Source organism: Desmodus rotundus, chromosome 13 (assembly GCF_022682495.2).
Source record: "Desmodus rotundus isolate HL8 chromosome 13, HLdesRot8A.1, whole genome shotgun sequence".
Classification (NCBI taxonomy): domain Eukaryota; kingdom Metazoa; phylum Chordata; class Mammalia; order Chiroptera; family Phyllostomidae; genus Desmodus; species Desmodus rotundus.
Window position 1 is genome coordinate 15,949,239 of NC_071399.1, and position 20,368 is coordinate 15,969,606.

The window sequence follows — 20,368 nt, forward strand, 5'->3', positions numbered from 1 at the left end:
ACTGTGTAAATGTTTGCTTCCATAAAATAGTTAATAATGAATAAGACTCTGGAAAAAGAGAAAAGTGAAGTGTTTTAAAAACTATTTTTAAATAGAGATCAATAAGAAATAAAGTAGAACTTAGTACTATCCCTTGAAGATATAAAAAATTGTGTGATGAAATTGAAAGACGAAATAGGCTCTGAGGTCAGACAGGTTGGATGCAGTTCTCTGCTCATTCGTTTTCTAAGTGTGTGACTGTGGCTATGCAGTTTTCAGTATGTTCATTCATAGGAGAGTAATCATCCCTTTCCACAAGGCATTTCGGAGGATTAAGTGAAATAATGTGATTAACGTATACAGTTGGTAATAATCATCCCATTCCACAAGGCATTTGGGGTGATTACATGAAATAATGTGATTAATGTGTACAGTTTGTAGCACATAGCAGAACTTCGGTAAATTAGATTCCTACACCTTTGAAACATTTTTGAAGCTTTCAAACATATTTAGGATGGACACATACTGAATACTCCAACATACCACACTTCCCCACTTAAATTGTCTTTATTATTCAGGCTCAGTCCCAGGTGGCATTTGGTTAAAATGTAGGTTACCAGGTAATCTACAAAGGATATAATTGACTTAATTATTTTGGAGCTTGACTTTTTCCCCCTCACCACTCAACATCACATTTAATAAATTTGTTTAAATGAGCAGCTTATAAATTCAGAAATATGTTCTTGAGCTATATATACTTGGCTGAAAACAATGCTACAGTATTCATTCGCATTCCATAAAGCACATCCATGAAGCACAAAGAACATACAGGATTCGTGCGGTTTTTTGTATTTATATTTAAACTTTAGGGTTATACACATTTGTCATATTCTAATACAGTGTTCTTGCTAAACAGCTCCTTCAGTATAATTCTTCTCTGAATATCATATTTGACCAGCATTTTAATAATCCTTACATGGTAGATTGTTACTTTGAAGACCCCTTAATGAACTGTGCCTCTCGTTATTTATGCCCTTGTCTAGTCCCCTCCCACACAGAGACTGAGCTAATTAACCCTGGGACTGCTTTGTGAATAAAATAAAGCAGAAGTGCTGCTTTGCTATTTCCAGGACTAGTCCCGGAATTGGCCTGGCAGCTGCCAATTTCTTGCTTTTGGAATGCTCTTTCTTGGAACCTGGCAGCCATGCCATGAGGCAGCCCAAGCAGCCATGCGGAGAAGTCCATGTGGGGAACTGAGGCCTCTAGCCAGAGACACAAATGAGTTCACCATTCAGACATCCCAGACGTTCTGGCCTCCGTAGAACTCCCAGTCCAGCCTCCAGGTGACATAAGCCATCCTAGCACCCAAGCAAACCCGCCATTTCTGGGATAGTTTGTTATCTAGTAATAAATAACTGACCTGCCCTACTCTAGGGAAGTATAATTCAATCAGTGCTTACTATCTTTTGGGCAAGAAAGATAGCATTGTTTCTCAGGTGGACTACTGAAAATGGTTCTTTCATATCATAGCTCCTTGGAAGAATAGTGAAGATTTTAAAATAAATCTCCAAATATTATTTCTTTAGATATATTGAATTTGTATCTTAGAATTTAAGATTTTTTTTCACCTCAGAATGCATAAAATAATTTCACGTGCATCTTTTGGGATTGCGGCATCACGAGAAAAAGCAGGAACTTGAAACTAGAACACCAAATTTTTAAGTTAACATTATTACTAGCTATGTGATGACGGCAAATTTTATTATATCTCTGAGTTCTTACTTTTTTTGCCTAAAAAATAAGGATTGGGCCACACTAGTTCTAAGATACCTTTCAACTCTTAACATTTAAGATTGTAATATGTTTTGTAATTTACTTTTTATCAGCTAGTAGTAACTACTGTAGTAGAGAACTGGATTATATAAGAGCCTGTAGAGCCACATAAGTAAAAACTTCTGCTATCTGGAATAAAGTTTACAGCCTTTTTCTCTTCGAAGAAAGTTTTAGCGTCACCTGTGGGCACACGCCTGACTCCCTATGGCCTTTAGTGGCCTTTATGATCGTCCTCTATTCTTGCCAAATTTTGGTAGAAAAAAGGTCATACCATTTTCTAATTCTCAACTTTCATGGATCATACTTCACGTGTCACTTGGGATTACGGTAAGGTCAGTATGCAGTAAATCTGCACTAGGGAATTCTTCAAGTGCTTGAGGTTTAATTATATATCTCATCAAATCACATCTTTAAAGTATATCTTGCTGAGCGATGCACGTCCTACTGTAGTGCAGAAACCCCTTAGAGCAAGTTTTGTTGCCTACTTATGTTGGATACATTGTGTAAAATCTTTATGCTTATGTGTATTCATTTTGTAACAAGGGATTAAAATGTCTTTTTTATTTTTCATTAGGGAATCACTTCTACTAAAACAGTCTCTATTTTGTCAAGCATGACATTTCTACTGGTGAGGGTAATTAGGACGCATGCCAGTTGTGCTCTCTTTGAGAAGAGGATTCTTAGGAGAAAGAGACCACAGTGTTTTTTTAGTTCTGCTTAGCCACCCTCCTCCTATCTTTGGTTTCTCCTATTCTCATATTCAAAGAGCACGACTTTTCTTGGAGTTTTGAGTTTGTAATTGAGGGATGGAAATGAGTGAGTACTACATCATTTTGCTATGAGTGTGATTCATTATTAAAAATTGACTTAAAAGCCAAATTACAAAAAAAAAAATAAAGACACTTCTGAATATCCTTTTAAAATGGGAAGAATCGACATTTAAAGGGGCTTTTTCTGCCCGTACAGTGCAGGGCGGACTACAACTGCGGCAGTGTGCGCGTGGCTGGGTGGCAAGGGAGTAGGAGGATCGGGAAGAAGCACACACACACGTGGCTTCAGTTAAGTGGGAGGGTGGGTGGTGTCATTCACGTATTTCTCTGTATCAATTATTGATAAAGTGATAAAAGAGATTTTAAATACCCCTATAATGATTATGATCTCTTTGGCTTAAACTGTTCAGTTAATATCAGTTGACTATGGAATATTCTGCAAAAAGCTCTCAAATCCTCTTAGTAAAGGGTCATCCTTACTGTGTAAAAAGGCGTACTTAGGTACAAAGAGAAGCCTACTTTCAGAAATTCTGGCCTGATCAGAAGCAAAAAAAAAGTGAAGAGTTAATTATGGATTTAAGAACTTTGACGCTATCTGTAGCTTTGAACTAGCATAATTAGAAACAGTTGTTTGGCTGTAATACAAAACCAACATGAACTATTAATTTCTTAATTCATTGTGTTCAAGCTGCAATACAATCGTTTGGGTGACTTAAGGAACAGAAATTTATTTCTCACAGTTCTGGAGGCTGGGACATGCAAGATTAAGGTTGATTTCTGATGAGGGTCTCTGTTCTTGGCTTGTGGGGGGATGCCTGCTTGCTGAGAGAGAAAGCGAGCCCTTGGGTATCTCTTCTTTATAGGGGCGCTACTCCCTTGCCGTGAGGGTCCTCCTACAGTTCCTGTCTCCGATTATCATCACGCTGAGGGTCAGGGCTTCCACTTCCGAGTTTGGGGGAGAGCAACGCAAACATTGTAACACTCGGTTATTTTTGTCGCACTGCCTTTTTCTTCTTCTTTTTTTGAGGAAGTGTAATCGCTCAGGAAGCCTCGTTCTCCCCTCTCCCCACAAGCATATGCATTCATCCATGCACTTGTTCAATCAAATTAGAATTATAAAAGGAAATTTCTAAAAGAATCAAGAATTTTCATGATATTCTATTTAAAATAAGACTGTTTTCCATGACTAATAACACGTCTTTCTATACTAAGAATGGCATCAGTAGTAAAATTTTAAAAAACATTATAAATACTTTGCATAATTTTTTCAAATGCATATTTGGCCAAGTATAAGTACATTTGGAAGTAGGCTAACTCCAAATATAAAATGTCTCATATATTGATTTTTCCTTCTGTAAAGATACTTTAGTTTTTTTAATAGTAACATCACAATATCCTACTCTGAATACCATAATATCCATTAAATTAATCTTTGAGTCTCAGAGAGGGTTCGATACCCATGAGATTTGGGGGAGGGGCCTGTGGGCAGGGCACAGAACTAGAGATCTCTACACCTATGTACCTTTGGCTGCTGAATTCACACATGCAAACTCAGAAATAACAAGGACTTTACCACTGAAGGGACATTGAGGTGACGACATATCTCAAACCTCCTAGAGCTCTTAATCACATTAAAATCAGCTAAAGGAATTGATCATTCTCCCTCTTTACACAGTGAAAATGCCTGTCTAATGACCTAAGGTGGAATGATTCTCTCATAAATAATCTTTAAATGCCAACCAGTGTAACTTGTTCCCTGTTTCAACAACAAGTTATTTGTTGAACATTAGTTAGAATCTTGGGTGTAAGGATTTGAAAACCTAAGATTGTAAATATTAACTGTAAAACTAATTCATGTGAGGTTTGGGTAGTGTGAAAACTTTTCTCCTTAAAACTGTAAAACATCAGGTTACTATCAGACCAAGAAACCTAGTTTCCATAAAGCATGCCAGCTGTTTCTCATTAAACAATGCAAAATGCATGTCGCACCTTCCGAGAGTGCTAACCATTTTTTTCCATATAAACCCTGAGAGAGGAGGCTAGAAATTCATTTTCATGCATCTATTTCAATTTTTCTGCTGATTCTGAGGCTGGAAAAAGGAAACAAAATTCTGGCCGTTGAAGAATCCCCTTGGAGTTTCCACAATGATAATATTAAGTTAAAATTGAATTAAGTTGGCATTCAGAGTGTTATTCTCACAAAGATTACCCTGTGGATTTCCTGTTGTTCTTGTTTGTTCATTTCCTTTCTCCTTTCCTCTCCCCAGTGCATGCATGTACTGAAGATAAAGACAGTCCTTTATATTATCACTTTAAAAATAAATTCTTACTGGACAAAGCAGGTGAATTATAGAAACTTAGTTCTATAAGATATTTCATAAATTCAACAAATTTTCAAATGCCATGGGTCCCTTTCTAAAGAAGACTGCACATGTTACTTGGGAAGAACATCCTCTGGGGCTGTAAAATACCAACCATTAGTCTGCCTCTGGCCAGTGGTCTGCCTAGAATTCGTAGACTCTTGTTTGGAGGAGGAGTTGAACGGTAGCTCCTCTGACTGCCCAGTGAGCTACCTTCCCTGGGGTAACGGAAAGTCAGGTGACTGTGTCATTTGCTCTGCTTGAAATTTTTTTTTTTTAATGAGGATCCACTGGTTTGCATCAAACCACATGTGAAATTAGTGTTGAATGTAGGGTTTCCCGCTTTCAGGAGGGATAGTGAGCAGTTAAAGGGTGACCAAGACGATATTCAGGGAATTATTCTATAAAAGCAGTTGAGGCAACTGGAGGGGTTGAGTTCAAGAAGAGGCCAAGTGACTATCTATTAGAGATCCTTAGAAAAATCCTACACTGGGGGAGAGGCAGGTAAATTATCTTCTCTAATTTCCGTGATTTATCTTTCTTCCTTGTCCTTCAGTGCTTACTATTTTAGACGACTTCTGTTAAGAAGTTCTGCATTTCTAGAGTGCTGGTCCCATGGCTCCGTCACACCCTCATTGTTGACAGGGTTTGCTGCGTGGGGCGCTGTGGTCAGAGTGCTGAAGTGCTCAGAGCTACCCGGGCACTCCCTGCCCACCAAGAGTAACTCCTCTGCCACTTCGCCAGACCAGCTCACTTCTGGACATCCTCTCAGTACTCGGCCAGAGGAAAAGAAAGGAGAGTTCTGAAGTCAGACCATCTGGATTTGATCTCTGACTCTGTTTTTCACTTGCTGTATTAATCCCCCAATTCCTCCGTTTCCTCATTTGTTATGTGGAGATACTCGTAGTTTCCAGCTCTGGTGGTGGTTGTGTAAAGTAAACAAGTTAATACAGAGAATACACCTTGAACAGTACTTGGTACATAGGAGATACCCAGTAAATTTTGCTGTTGTTTTCAAAAAATACTTCTTATTTTTAAAATGTTTTTGTATCTTCTATTTCTTCTTAGCCAGAAAATAACTATGTGAGGAAGCCGAGTACTTTTGTCACCCAACTGCCCCCATTGCAAAGGTTGTGACTTAAAAGCATTAAAATGTTACACACTCTTGTGTTGCTGGAGTAACGTGTGTCTATTAAAGAATAGTTCTGATACAGTCCACTGAGATGAGCGGGTATCTAAGGTGAAGTGCAGTCTGCTCCAGGCCCCATGTTTGAGACAGCAGTTGACCAACAGGTCCAGGACCAGAGGAAAAGACTCATAATGGGAAAGAAAACTTTATTATAGGAGGATCTAGTAATGTGTAATCTATAGAAAGAATCAAGTTAAAGGAGACACAGTTTGTAAGAAAAGTGTAAATAAAATATCTTTTAAATTTTGTTCCTACTTTGGTTCATTAATTTTTATTCTCTAGATACAGATTTTCTTTTTAACTTTCTTTATGATCACGCAAGAGTTGAGAAACTTCAAGGCCACCCTTTAATATTTATTATACTACTTAAACAATCCCTTCAAAAGATGAGCAGAGGTGATGAGATATACTTATTCCCATGGACTCATGCCCATATTGATTCTTTAGCTTTTAATTTATTTTGATTCTGATTTATATAGCACTGTCTCAAAGAAGTTCTTAATCATGTCTCTTGTGTCTAAAAGAAATTTAATAAGCTTTGATTATGTAGTTATTATATTTTCCTGCGAATTTTATATTCATGGCCGATACAGTATTTTATGTGTAGAAGGGAAACATGGATCTATCTTAACCAAATAAATTTGAAAGAGATGTGTTTTGTTAAGATAGAACAGAGATGGAGCAGCCTAAATGTCCACTCACAGGTGATGAGTAAATAATGATGGTCCGGTTATGCAACGGAAATACTGTAGGAGGAATTAGATAGACCCGTATGTACCTGTATGTTGAGGGGGAAAAAACACTTTGCAGAGAAAGAACTGTCCATTTGTTTGACAAAACAGCAGCAAAAAGAACCAAGAAAAACATATTTATATAAACAAAAAATATCTCAAATGAAACTGGAACTATAAACCTTTGAGAAAGAGGTTTGTTGGACTAGAGGTAGAAATAGAACATTTTACTCCATATTATTTTATAGCAAATATGTTACTTTTATAATTTAAAAGGGAATTCTCTTGGGAATTCAAATTCAGATACATTCTCCATTCTCAATGACCTCACAGTGGATTAGAGGAGACACATGCATGCATAAATAACTATATTATTTTATGAGAAGTCTTAGTGAAAGATTATGGCAGATAGTTTTAGGACCAATCTTTGGTAAATTTTTTTTGGTTTTATTGCAAAAATATTGTCCAAAGACAGAGCAAAAGGAAAAGATAATCATTTTGGAGTATTGATATTTTGGAATTTCTTATAAAAGGAATGCCCCAAACTTTGTACTTTATAAAAATAGATTAATAATAATACTTTTTAAAAATTAAGATTTAATTTTTCTAATGTTTTATGCTGCCTAGATGAAGTTACAGTGGTCGGGGTATTCTGTCTATAAGGGAGTTGTCAACGTCAGAAGCTTTCTCAGCACCATTAGAAGAGGGACCCCTTTCCCCGTACCCAGCAGTCATTTGACAGAGAGCAATATGTGCTTTGTGTTAAAATGTAAATGCGAAAATTCCCTTGGGATTGAATATGCGATAATACATTTAAATCTTGAGGAATAGTTATCATTTCTTTCTTTCTCAGTGGAAAAAAGATCTAGAAATTAAATTTTAGTATTCTAGACACATGATAATATGTAGGTCTTCCAAAGCTGATAGCTGCATTTTGTATCCATAGGATTTTTTTATTTTGCTTTTTAATCCTCAGGAATATTTTGTCTTCCATTGTTGTTTGGATTTGTGAAGAAGTCATGTGAAATTAAATTTAAGTGGGAAAATATTTTGTTACTGGAAGGTGTTTAACTTTTTGAGAAGGCATTTCACTTTTTTTTTTAGCACTTTTTCTTTTAATTACTAAACAAATACATATTTTTGTAAAAATAAAAATAAAATACCAGCCCTGGCTGCTGTGGCTCAGTGAATTGAGCACCAGACTGCAAAGCAAAGGGTCACTGGTTTGATTCCCAGTCAGGGCACATGCCTGGGTTGTGGGCCAGGTTCCCAGTGGGGGCACGTGAGAGGCAACCACACATTGATGTTTCTCTCCCTCTCTTTCTTCCTCTCTTCCCCTCTCTCTAAAAATAAATAAATAAAATCTTAAAAAATAAAATAAAGTACCAAAGTGTACACAGTGAAAAGTTGAAGTCCTCCTTTCAACTCCTCCCCGTCCCCTCCCTGTCTACAGTGCTCTTTATTAAGGCTTTGCCCTGTTTGGTGAGGAAGAAGGGAGTCAGAATTCCTGGGTTTGCATCCCAGCACTGCCAGGTACTAGCTGTGCATCCTTGATCCCAGCTCTGCCACTTTTTAGTTTTGTATCCTTGGGCACAAGCCTCAGTTTCTTCATCCGGAAAATGGAGGTACTGTAATAAGGGCTTGAGGGAGTATTAAATGAGATGAAACACTCAACAAAGCCCCTGTGCCTAGTTGGATTCCATTAAATTTGAATCTAAGGATTTTCCAGAAGATATTTCATCTAGCACAGTCTTAATTCCCAGTGGCTTAGCTAGTTAATAATTTTGGCAGTTGAGCTGTGTCCAGTGAACCAAGAGAAGCAGAAATAAAAGATGACATCAGAAGGTTGGAGGGAGTGATGGGAGAGAGCTTGTGTGGCCATCTACACAATTATAAAGACCAGCTTTTTCTTGGATTGAGATGAAGAGCCATTAGAAGATTTTGAGCGAGGAATTTGTGTATCTACCATACTTTAACAGAATCACACTGCTGCCATGCTGTGTAGACTCCAAGGAGATGATGCTGGAAGCAAGGAGACCAAATTGAAGGCTATGAACAACCAACCAGCTGAGAGAAGAAGATGGGTTAGGCCAGGGTGGTGACAATGTGTGGTGAGAAGTGACTGGGCTCTGCTGGTATGTGGAGATCCAGCCAATAGAAATTCTGTCTGATGCAGGGAGCCTAGTGTGTGAAAGATAGGAGTCAAGAAAGACTCTCAGATTTTGACCTAGAAGCTAAAAGGATGGAGTTGCCGTTAACAGCAGTGGGAAATTCCATAGAGTAGATTTGGGGGGAAATACGAGGAGCTCAGTTTTGGTCATGGTAAGTATGAGATGTCTCCTGTACATCCCTATGGTGTGTCAGGTAGGAAGTTAGATTATGAGAGACTGCAGTTCAGCAAAGAAGACTTGAGCTGGAGATATAATGAAGTTGTCAGTGTATGAATATCATTTAAAGCCCCAAGACTGCATGAGATTGCCACAGGAATGAGTATAATAATGAAGAAAAGAGGTCTCAGGACACAGTTCTGGAGTACTCCAGTATCAAGAAAATGAGGAATAACCAGAAAAGAAGACTGAGGAGTGACCAGTGAGGTAGGCATGTAGGTGCCCTAGGTACCATCTCAAGAAGAAAGAAGTGATCAGCTACGCCAAATAATGCTGATAGGTAAAGTAAGATGAGGGCTGATGCATGACCATTAAGAACGTCTAAGTGTGTAAGATAGTTAATAAGGTAATAATAAGTAATAACTATCATTTGTTGAGCTTTTTCTATGTGATAGTCTCTTAGGTGCCTTATATAGTCATCTTTAATCCATAAAATAGCCTTTATGGTAGGAATTATAATTCTCATTTTGCAGATATTAGAAGCCAAGGTTCAGAGGCATGAAGGAATTAGTCCAAAATCACGTATCTTAAAATTTTGCAAAGGGAGAATGCAAACCCAAAGCTTAAAAGTCTTTACCCAGACTTATGCTAAAGTTGCACCCACAGTTTTGTATCAGGGTTGTTGGTCATCACCATTGTAGCTATGCGTGTACACGTAGGTTAAGTTAAAGCTACCTTTAATGCTTTATACTGCCCTGCAAATCTGTATCATAAAAGACCAAGACACAGATGCGCATTTCTTTAAGTGGCCTGATTCCAAGAAGATAACTTTGAATTATGGGGCTTCTTGAAGTAAGGATCCTTTTTTGTAAACATTCTACAATATGAAAATATTTTCTTAGAGTAGAATAATATTTTGATAGATTTTTAGATAAGAGTTTTTGTATTTGCAATTGTTCCATCCTTTATCACTGTGCATGTTTGACTTTTAAAACATTCCAAATCAACCCTGGCTGGTGTGGCTTAGTGGATTGAGTCCGAGCCTGTGGGTCACTGGTTCAATTCCCAGTCAGGGCATATGCCTGGGTTGCAGTCCAGGTCCCCAGTAGGGGGTGCTCAAGAGGCAACCATACATTGATGTTTTTCTCCCTCTCTCTTTTCCTCCCTTCCCTGATCTCTAAAAATAAATAAATAAATAATTTTTTAAATTCCCAATCAAAAACAAAGTCTGTTTTAAGAATAAATCCGAGGTGTACAAACTGACAGTGCATAATGATGTCTTAATTCTTGTTAAGAATTAAGATGTTAAGATGTCTCAATGATGTTGAATTCTTGTGTTTACTAGTTTACAACCACCACAAAATTGTCAAATAACATGTGTGAGTATTTTACAAATGGGTCTGCTTTATTTTGTCAGAACTGAAATTATGCTCTGTTAATTATCCTGCCATTTAGAAAATTACTTTTATCATTGCTTTGCCACTTGGCAATTGGGGTGTAAAGTTGGCACTATGTGGGAACCATTCATTCAGTTTAGTCTGGGCCACATGATGTTAATTGCTTTGCATCAAAAGATATCATTTGCTGTATGTAATGTTTAGTTATAAATTTTTTCTGGAGGAAAAACTTCTGGGCTCTTAGCATAAGCTTGTTTAAATCATCCTTTGTTTGCAATTCATGCTTTTTTTCTTTTTTGCTTTCTACCATTCCCTCAGATTTATTGCATGCATTTTACAGATTTTTTATGTGCCTTCTAGTGATACTATTTAGTTTGCATAATTAGCATCCACATTAGAATGACTGCTTGGAAAACCTCACCCATATTGTTCTATATTTACTTTCCCTGTGAATTCATCCACTCCCATAGCTCGGCTTCCTCTGCCTAGATGCTGCTACCGGTTTTGCTAACTGACACTGTCATTGACTCTCTCCTAGATTAGTTCTGCAGTCTTCTGGTACGTCTTTTTGTCGTTGGGTTGTGTTTATCTTCCAGTCTTTCCGCGGAAACAGACCCTCTGAGACTCTTCTACCCCAGTCCCTTGGACCGGCCTCGAGTGGGCAGGGGTGCCTCCTCTAGCCTGTTGTGGCATCCCGCACTTCCCTTAGTATTTGTCACATTTATTACATCTGTCTGCTTTCTCTGGTTGGCTACTCAGAAATTAGACTTTTGTGACCTCACCGTTGTCCCGAATAAAACAATATTTTATATGTATTTCATTTAGGGACTTTATGTTTTTAAGGACTAAGAAAACCCATAATGGCAAAGTATGGAGCCTTCTTATTTACCATGCTATCCCTAACACTTAATGTGGTGCCAGATACATGGCGGATGCTAACATTTTTAATGAATTCCACTGATGAGCAAATTTGTGTTCAGCCAGGCACTCAAATTCAATAAACCCAAACCTCAGATTTCTTCCCTCTGAGCTCTTTTCCTCTCCTCCCCTCCTCTCCTCCCCTTCCTTCCTCACTCCTGTTTCCTTCCTTTCTTTTATTTGTCATCAACATTTCCAAACCAGAACTTCTATATTCCTTACCTATGTCAGTTATAACATTCTATCAATTCTGCTTCCCAATCGTTTTTGATACTCACTCCTCAACTCTATTTTTTCACAGATGCTTTATTTCAAGCTCCCTATCATGTTATACCTCGTCAGTTACAGAGCCTTCCAATGTATTTGGTACTTACATTTCAGCAGTTTAAAACCAAAATATAGTACCATTTTAAAGCATTATAGTCTCAAAATGATATTTAAAAATCCAGAAACTAGATATTTTTTCTTATGTCTTATCTTTCTAAATTAACTGTGTGTGTATTCATTTATTTAGTAACTTTGTTCATTTTCAAGAATAGAAACTATTACTGTATCAACTATATGCAAATACAATTTTCTAAAGATACTCATATGAAAAAGGAAAATCTTTCTGCACATCAGCAATGACGATGTCACTTTTTCCATGTAACAGTAAATGTCAGCTGTGACTTTTAACAGACTGTACTGACTTACTGACCAGTCCTCCAAAGCCATCATCGTCTCTGGAGGAAGTTTCCCAGCTACAGTGTGAGGTACAATTTAGTCCTGAAAATGGGCCAAGATGGAATAACAGGGACTCATTTTACTGTCCTTCCTGACACAATAAAAAAAAAAAGCTAGACAAAATATATGAACCAATGGTTTTCAGAAATTGGACATCAGGCAGTACCTGGCAGTGATCCCTGAGAGACAGGACTACAGTAAGCAGGGTTACGTGATTGCTCGAGCTTACTGCCTAGTCAACATTTCCAGGCCTTAACTCCAGTTGGCGAAACTCAGAAGGAGCCCAGGGGTCTCCCCGATTTGAGAAGATGGAATTAGAAGTGTGAGGAGACCATGGGGCAAGAGTTAGAGGGCGGGGGACCAGGGGAGGGAATGCTGCACAGAGAAGAGAGCGCTGGAGATCTACTAAGGGTCTCTTTACTGTCTTCAGCTGAGTACTGCGTGCGTACATAGGTATGACGAACCTGCCTGAGGCTGACAGAACCACCACCCACAGAGGATTAAAGATAGCAGTCCTAGCACCTCTCATAGAATCTGTAATCATTTTTGTTGCCTTCGGCCAGAGTAGGCAAACCTCGTAATTCATTAGATGTCACAGAGCACTTGGAAGGCAATGCCTCACTGAAAAACTAGTCCTGCTTAACAAAGTTTAAAAGCAAGCTTTGAAAGCAACCTAATATATGTGTAATTGGAGACTCTGAAGGAGAGAATGGTGGAAAAGAGGGCAGAAAAAGTATTAGAAGAAAGAGTAACTGAAAGTTTCTCCAAATTTGGTGAAAACTATAAAAGCAAATCAACAAGCTAGTGAGGTGGGGGGGAAATCAAGAAAACTATACTAAGGTACATCACAATCAAATTGCTTAAAGCCAGTAATAAAGAGAAAGTATTAAAGCACCCAGAGAGAAAAAACCACATAACCGCATGTACAAAGAACAGAGTTAAGCATGTTGGCAGATGTCTAATCTGAAACAATGCAAGTCAGAAGATAAACCGCATCTTTAAAATAAAGGAAGGGGGAAAACAGTCCTTGAAAATAACTCGATCCACCATGAAGGTGTTCTCTGCAGTACCATTTGGCATGTGTCTGGAAGTAGACTCTTGGATGGGCGTGTTGTTTGATGATACAAAATTTTTAATCTTTTTTATGTGGTATTTTATATTTTCAAAATGCTTTTCTATGGGAGAAAACTTCATTTTCACTCATTTTTAAGATAGCCAGGATGGGTGTTTTATCTGTGTTTTACACATGAAGAAGCTAAAATACATGGGTAATACGATTTTCAGTTTCATCAGATCCAGGAATATAACCAGGTTTCTTGACTTCCTATTCACTATTCTTGTAATGAGGTCTCCTCATTATTAGCTGTGTTTGCTCAAAAACTATTTTTTTAACTTAGAGACAATCAGAATATATAAAATGTGTGGAGTGCTATGAATGCAGTAACAGATAATACAGTATTTAGTCATTCTTTGGTATCTCGACATTTGGAGTAGTATGTAAAGGAAATAAGTTGAAAATCTTATTAAATCCCAAGGTCCAAATAGAAAACAGGAAAAATGAGAGGGCATGCAAGTATATTAGGCCCTGTGTGAAAAGATGTTACAGTATTTAAACTTCAAGGAAATGAGCAAAAGTGGAAAAATTGCTGTGGTTGTAGAGAAACTTTTAATTAAATAATGTTATTTCTGATTTTTTAAAAGTTGAGTTTAATTACTACATTAAATTTCAACAGAGACCCTTTCAATAATTTGGCTCAAATTAAAATGTGGCAGGAATTAGTTGGGAAGAAACTTAATTTTCTTCTTGTATTTATTTATACTGCATGTGTAGTATGTAAAATAAAAGAATTAAGTGCTACCTTGGCATATTTCATTGCATGCAATGTAGCAAATTAGTTCTGACCCATTGCTAGCAGCCTCATGGAATGAATATGGTCCGTTGTCCGTTCTGTTTTCCACTAAAGTTTCTTCAAACAGTTCTCGAGGGAGGCTTTTCAACCTTTCCTATTTAAGAGAAATTTTGAGTAAGTCTAGGTGGTAGAAATGGGATAGAAAAGTTAAAACTTGAAAGGGGGATGGGATTTGAACAGGCCAAGGAAGAAGGTTTCTGGTTCTGAGCAGTGGGAGCCCGGACAAGTCTTCTCGGGACAGTGACGGGGGCTGTGGCTGGGAGGGGTCAGAAGTGGCGCAGAGAAGTTAGGGTAGGGCTCAGTCACCAGAGGCCTCCACAGACAAGTGAGAGAAGTGGTGGGTGGCGCTGAAACGGGAATTTACTCTTGAACTGAGTGAGTGAATTGTCTCTCATCCAGTTAGGAAATAGATTTTTGGCACTTCAACTCAGTAATTTTTGTGTTTGTTACCACTCATTGGTTTAAATCTAAACACATCTAGATTAAATGACAAAGCAAGAATTATGGACCTGAAGAAGTGAATGTGGGTTTTTTGTGTGTTTTCTAGTCTACTCCTTTGCATCTAGCAGCGGGCTACAACAGAGTTCGCATAGTTCAGCTGCTTCTCCAGCACGGTGCTGATGTCCACGCGAAAGACAAAGGGTAGGTGTGTTCGTTATTTCCTTTAATGGTTTTGCTCGTGGATGGTGTGCTTTGTTTTCAACACCTGGTGTGCTAAAGTTGTCGAGCACTGGGCAAAGAAGATAATACATCCCTTTTTTTACAGCTTGGGTTGCATTTTAAGAAGGTTTGCAACTCTGATTTTATTTTATTTTTATATACTTGTACTACTTATTAAGGATGCGTCTCATAATAATTTCCTTAATTAGTTTAATTTTATTGCAGTTCTAGTATTTGAAGTTAAAATTTGTTTCTCTCGATTGCAATTATTATTTTTCACCTCAAGTTGCATTTCAGAAAGACAGAAAACATTTAAAATTCTGATCATCTTCTAATATAGCTATCATATTTATCCAGCATGAAAGGATCATCTCTTATTAATAAACCAAAATCCTAAGTATACAGTACTCTAATTTGGCTCTTTCCCGATGAGATCTTGGATATCTGACCTAAGGAAACCTAAAAGTTCCTTAAGAAGGTTGGTGTGCCTGGGGGAGGGCATCAAAGAAAGCAGTTATGCCATTTTCTCTCTGAGTAGGTGTACTTTGGAAAACTTTGTACCCTTTTCCTACCTAGTCTCCAGGGACATGAGAATTGAGTCTGCTGCCCTATAGGATGGGCTAACATTTCTCATTATTCCACCTTAAGATCAAAATGATAATTTGACCTTATTATTCAGGTAAAGTAGATCTATGTTATACTCTTGGAACTGGCAGCATAAGAAGGAGAAGCCCTGGAGGAGGGTTTTCTTTTACTGTGCCCCTTCCCATGCCAGGAAACATGGACAGGAAGAAAGAACTCAGCACGTGAGAGAGTTTTCAGAGGGGCACCGTCCATTTCAGGCCTTCTCCTTTCCGTGCTATTTCTCTCTTGCCTGCGCCAGGTTGAATGCCTGCACGAGCAGCGTCCCCACAGAGTAGGGGTGCAGAGGCCTGATGCTCTTGTACGTCTGTTCCCTTGTGCGTGTCTGACACAGATGGGCGTGCAGTAGGTGAGCCCATCAAGAGAAGTACAGCACAAGGGGTCTTTGACTCGCAGAATGATACTTTGAAATGCAACTTACAGTAGTTTGGGCATTTGATTCTTATACTGGAAAGTACCTTGAAAGTCAAACAGAATGGTAGGAATATTTCAGCTCTCTATCCATTAACATTTATTTACTGTAAATACTTTATGTATAAAGCATGCAGTTGTCAGTCAGCACATGTTCTTCGTTTGCCTAAATGCTTTTCTAATTGGTGTTTTTATCAATACTTAAGGATTATGTACACAAAATACAAAATAAATACAAAAGGTTAAACATTAACTGTGTTTTGTATCATCTAGTTAAATTCTTTAAAATATTTTTAATATAATTATATTGGGATTGATTAAGTTTTTGTTTCTTAGCACTTCTTGGATAAATGACTCTAGTAAGTTGTTTGAAATTTCAGTATTTCCATTTGCCTTCTTTCCATGTAGGGGGCTTGTGCCTCTTCATAATGCGTGTTCATATGGACACTATGAAGTCACAGAACTGCTACTAAAGGTAAAAGAAATTTAAAACATTGAATTTTATTTGCTTTTAAACTTATGAGTTTTCATGTGTTTTTTACTGAATAAGATTTTTTAAGAGAATAAAACAATTTTTTTAAGTTTTATCATTGCCTTAAAATTTTAAAACATTCAACTTATTTTAAACTATTTTTTAAAAGCTAAAATTAATATAATTAAAAACATGCATTGACATTTGAAAGAGTTGTATCTGACATTTACCGTGAAATAAATGTCTTCTAAGTGTTACCTGATCCAGCGAAATGATCACTGACCTAAAACTTTATTCTCGACTCAGCATGGAGCCTGTGTTAATGCTATGGACCTCTGGCAGTTCACTCCGCTCCATGAGGCTGCTTCCAAGAATCGTGTGGAGGTCTGCTCTCTGTTGCTCAGCCACGGCGCTGATCCCACTTTAGTCAATTGCCACGGGAAGAGCGCTGTGGACATGGCTCCAACTCCTGAGCTCCGGGAGAGATTGACTTGTATGTATTTGTATCCTGAAATCACCGTTGTTTGTTGCAAAGTAGAATATCTCGTTTTTGTTCAGTTATTAGGGCTGGTATTTTGCCCGACTTGGATAATATCCTTCCATTCTGACATATACACTGGTTTAAAATCCTCATTTCCGATCATATACTTTTCTTCGTGCTTCCACAGGAAACTTACATTCATATTATTTATTTATTCGAACCTAATTCTACAAGGTAAGACTCCCCCCACCATTGCCTTTTTTAAGGCTGAGAATGAGGCAGTCACTAACCATTTATTGATACCTACTATGTGCTGTGCAGTGGAAATACAGCAGCATAAACCCAGAAAGAAATCTGCGCCCACAGAACTCACATTCCTGTGCTGTGGTTGTGGTAGATGACAGCTGACACTTCCGGGCACTCACTGTTTCCCAGCCCTGCAGTGTCGCGCACTCATGTTCTATTTCTTATGTGTGCCTGACCCCAAGTAAAATCTCTGCCCACATTTACCGTATTTTTCAGACTATAAGACGCACTTTTCCTGTCCCAAATTTGGGAGTAAAATGGGGGTGTGTCTTATAGTCCGAATGTAGTGTACCTGGCTCGCTGGGGTGGGGGCGGGGGCGGGGTTTTTTGTTTTGTTTTGTTTTGGGGTTTTCTTGCTATTTTTTACTCCTCTAAAACCTAGGTGTGTCTTATGGTTCCATGTGTCTTATAGTCCAAAAAATATGGTACATGAAGATAAATTTTAAGATTCAGTGGAGGTAATCTAAAATGCTAATACCTGTTATCTATCTATCTATCTATATATGCATATATTTTAAGTAAACTTTTAGCTTTAGATTTATAGAGAAGTTATGAAAACAGTACAGAGGTTTCATATACCCCATAGCAGAGGTTTCTGCTATTGTTAACACCTCACAGTAATATGGAACATTTGTCACAATTAACAAACCAGTACTGATAACATTATTAACTAAAAGCCATATTCTGTTCACATTTTCTTAGTTTTTACCTAATGTCCATTTCCTTTTCTAGGATCTCATTCAGGATACCACATTACATTCACTTGTCATATCAAATACTGAGATATATTTAACTCTGTATGTGAGCATTTCAGGATTAAGTTGAACTAGGCATTGTTTACCTATTTTTTTAACTGGTCCTATGGTTGGTATTCTCTCTTACATCTGGGATTCTAAGAATCAGGTAACTGGATTTAAACACCTGAGAGATCTTTAAATGATAACTTTAGAAATGGGACACAGTCAAAATTCTGTTAACATCTTTTTCGTTAAAATTTTAGAGTAGTTCATGTTAACGCAGAAAGAGATCTTTTCAATTTTGATCTTCAGTGAAAATTTAAACTTACTTTGGTACTGGAACAGATGAGATCTACTAGAGTACAGGCGAGCGCAAACCAGATCATACCTGGGCAGACGTCTTGGCAGTGAACCCTTGTAGAAGTGCATTTATTCCCTCTCCCACTCAGACGACTCCTGCCGCATGTTATCTTGCATTACATAGTTCATTTTTCTGTGTGTATGTCCTATCTTCCCAGAGAAATTTAAATTCCTAGAAAGTCCTGGGGTGTAAATTCTTTGTCCTTAGTGCCTGCGCAGTAGCCTGAGTGGGTGGTGCCTGTGTCCGGGCCTGCATCTCCACCTGCCCCCAACCTATCACAGTGCCCTGTGGGTGCACTCAGGTTATTGAATTGATCTTAACTCAGAACTATTTTTTAATCTGTTTCTCATTTCCTTCTTTTAGTTTATACCCGGGGCTCGGCTTAATCCCCATGTCACCATTTTTTTTTTTCCTTTCAATCATTTTGCAAATTTGACTACTATTGTGAGGTTTTGTATTACATTTCATTGGTCTGATTCTAACATAAACATGAAGATTTAACCTAAACATGTATAGTTTTATAAAGGAAGAAATTCCCTGATAACTTTTTGAACTTCTCAGTGTCTCCTTTATTTTATTAAACAAGATTCTACCAAGGAATTATCTGAAGAAAAGGAATTAATGAAGTTGGAAGTTCTCCAACCCCACCTTTCCTCTCCATGCCCCTGCTTTGCCCCAGGTGTCCACAGTTACAGAAAGCTCTTTAAGAACATCAGATAGATCACAACAACGGTATTCCCGTCCGACCTATGCCTACAGCGTTTTCTTCACACACACTTTGTTCCCGCTCTCGTCTACTTTTGTTATCTGTGTCTTTGTGAAGCCAGATGAACGAGGTAGTTTGCGTTCTGCACATAACTGGAGCTTAAAATACTGTGGCTTTCAGTTTTGCTTCATGCTGCATTTAGAAAGAGAAACTTTTAAGGCATTTTATAAATATTAAGTTTTCAGGGTAAGTTTGAGTAATTTGCAGTTTCGCCACTTTTTTTTAACTACTTCACTTACCTGAGGTTTTAAAAACAAACCTGTATGTAACCCTTGCATTTACAAAGACAGTTATATAATCGATAGAATGTGTTTTTCATTCTCTGGGTTATTTTTTAATCTGGAGTATTTATCAATTAAATATTTTAAATTTGGAAGTCAATTTGAGCAGAAATCGTTACTTTTTTTTAAAGAGCTAAGATAACAGAATACTTTATTTCTTGTTATTTGAGAAAATATTATGTTGTTTAATTGCATTATTGCTTCATAATTCCTTAGTACTGCAGTCTTACTGTTTATGCTTTTCATAAATTTGCCCATTTGGTTTTCTTCTGAGCCAACTTTCCTGCACTTAAAGGAGTAACTTCTCTAGATGAATGGATGAGCAAAGCAAAACCATACTTTTTACTTGAAATCAGCTCTTAATACCCCCTTCCTTCACAGTTGTCAGGATCCTGCCTCTTACATATGACAATTTATAATTCTCTCACTTTATCCCTAATTTTGTCTTAATCTACAATTTTGTTGTTTGAAGATACTGATTTACTTTCATTTGACCTGGATTTGGGGTTTCTGAAGTTTCAAAGTCCTGTATTTTGAGGAATTTAGCCGTGATAATGTACCACTAAACAAGAGATTATATGAAAAAAATTATTTCCATGAACCTACCATGACTACTATTTTATAAATATTCATCATTCGTGCAACAAAAGCTTCCCGAGTAGCTAATACACTGTGTAGGCAACAGGACTGCCGTAGCAGATAAGACAGCGTGATATGCCCTGTGACTTAGGCTGAATGTAAGTGCAATGGACTTCATAGGAAGGCTTATCAGAGAATCTAAACTGAGACCTTGAATGATGAGTAGTAGTTAGTAGGAAACGTGTGCCTATGTGTCTGTGTCTTTTTTTAAATTGAAGTATAGTTCACATACAGTATTATATTAGTTTCACATGTATAACACTTACATACCTTATGATGTGATCGCCACAGTAAGTCTAGTAACCATCTATCATCATACAAAGTTATTATAATACTGTTAATATTTTCCCTATGCTGTATCTTACATCCTGTGACTTCATTTCTTTTAAAACTGGAAGTTTGTACCTCTGTATTTCCTTTACCTTTTTCATCCATCTTCCCACCCACGTCCCCTCTGGCAAACACCAGTTTTTCT

General features: G+C 37.6%; 1 protein-coding gene across 2 annotated transcripts in view; it reads left to right on the forward strand.

The window, feature by feature from the left end:
* Window positions 1-20,368, forward strand: part of TNKS (tankyrase) — a 157,095-nt gene that overhangs the window by 90,603 nt on the left and 46,124 nt on the right. For both annotated transcript variants that reach the window (XM_053916860.1, XM_053916861.1), the window contains exons 6-8: window positions 14,685-14,779; window positions 16,259-16,325; window positions 16,629-16,815. In XM_053916860.1, coding sequence (XP_053772835.1) covers window positions 14,685-14,779; window positions 16,259-16,325; window positions 16,629-16,815 — 349 coding nt within the window. The remainder of the gene's footprint in view (window positions 1-14,684; window positions 14,780-16,258; window positions 16,326-16,628; window positions 16,816-20,368) is intronic.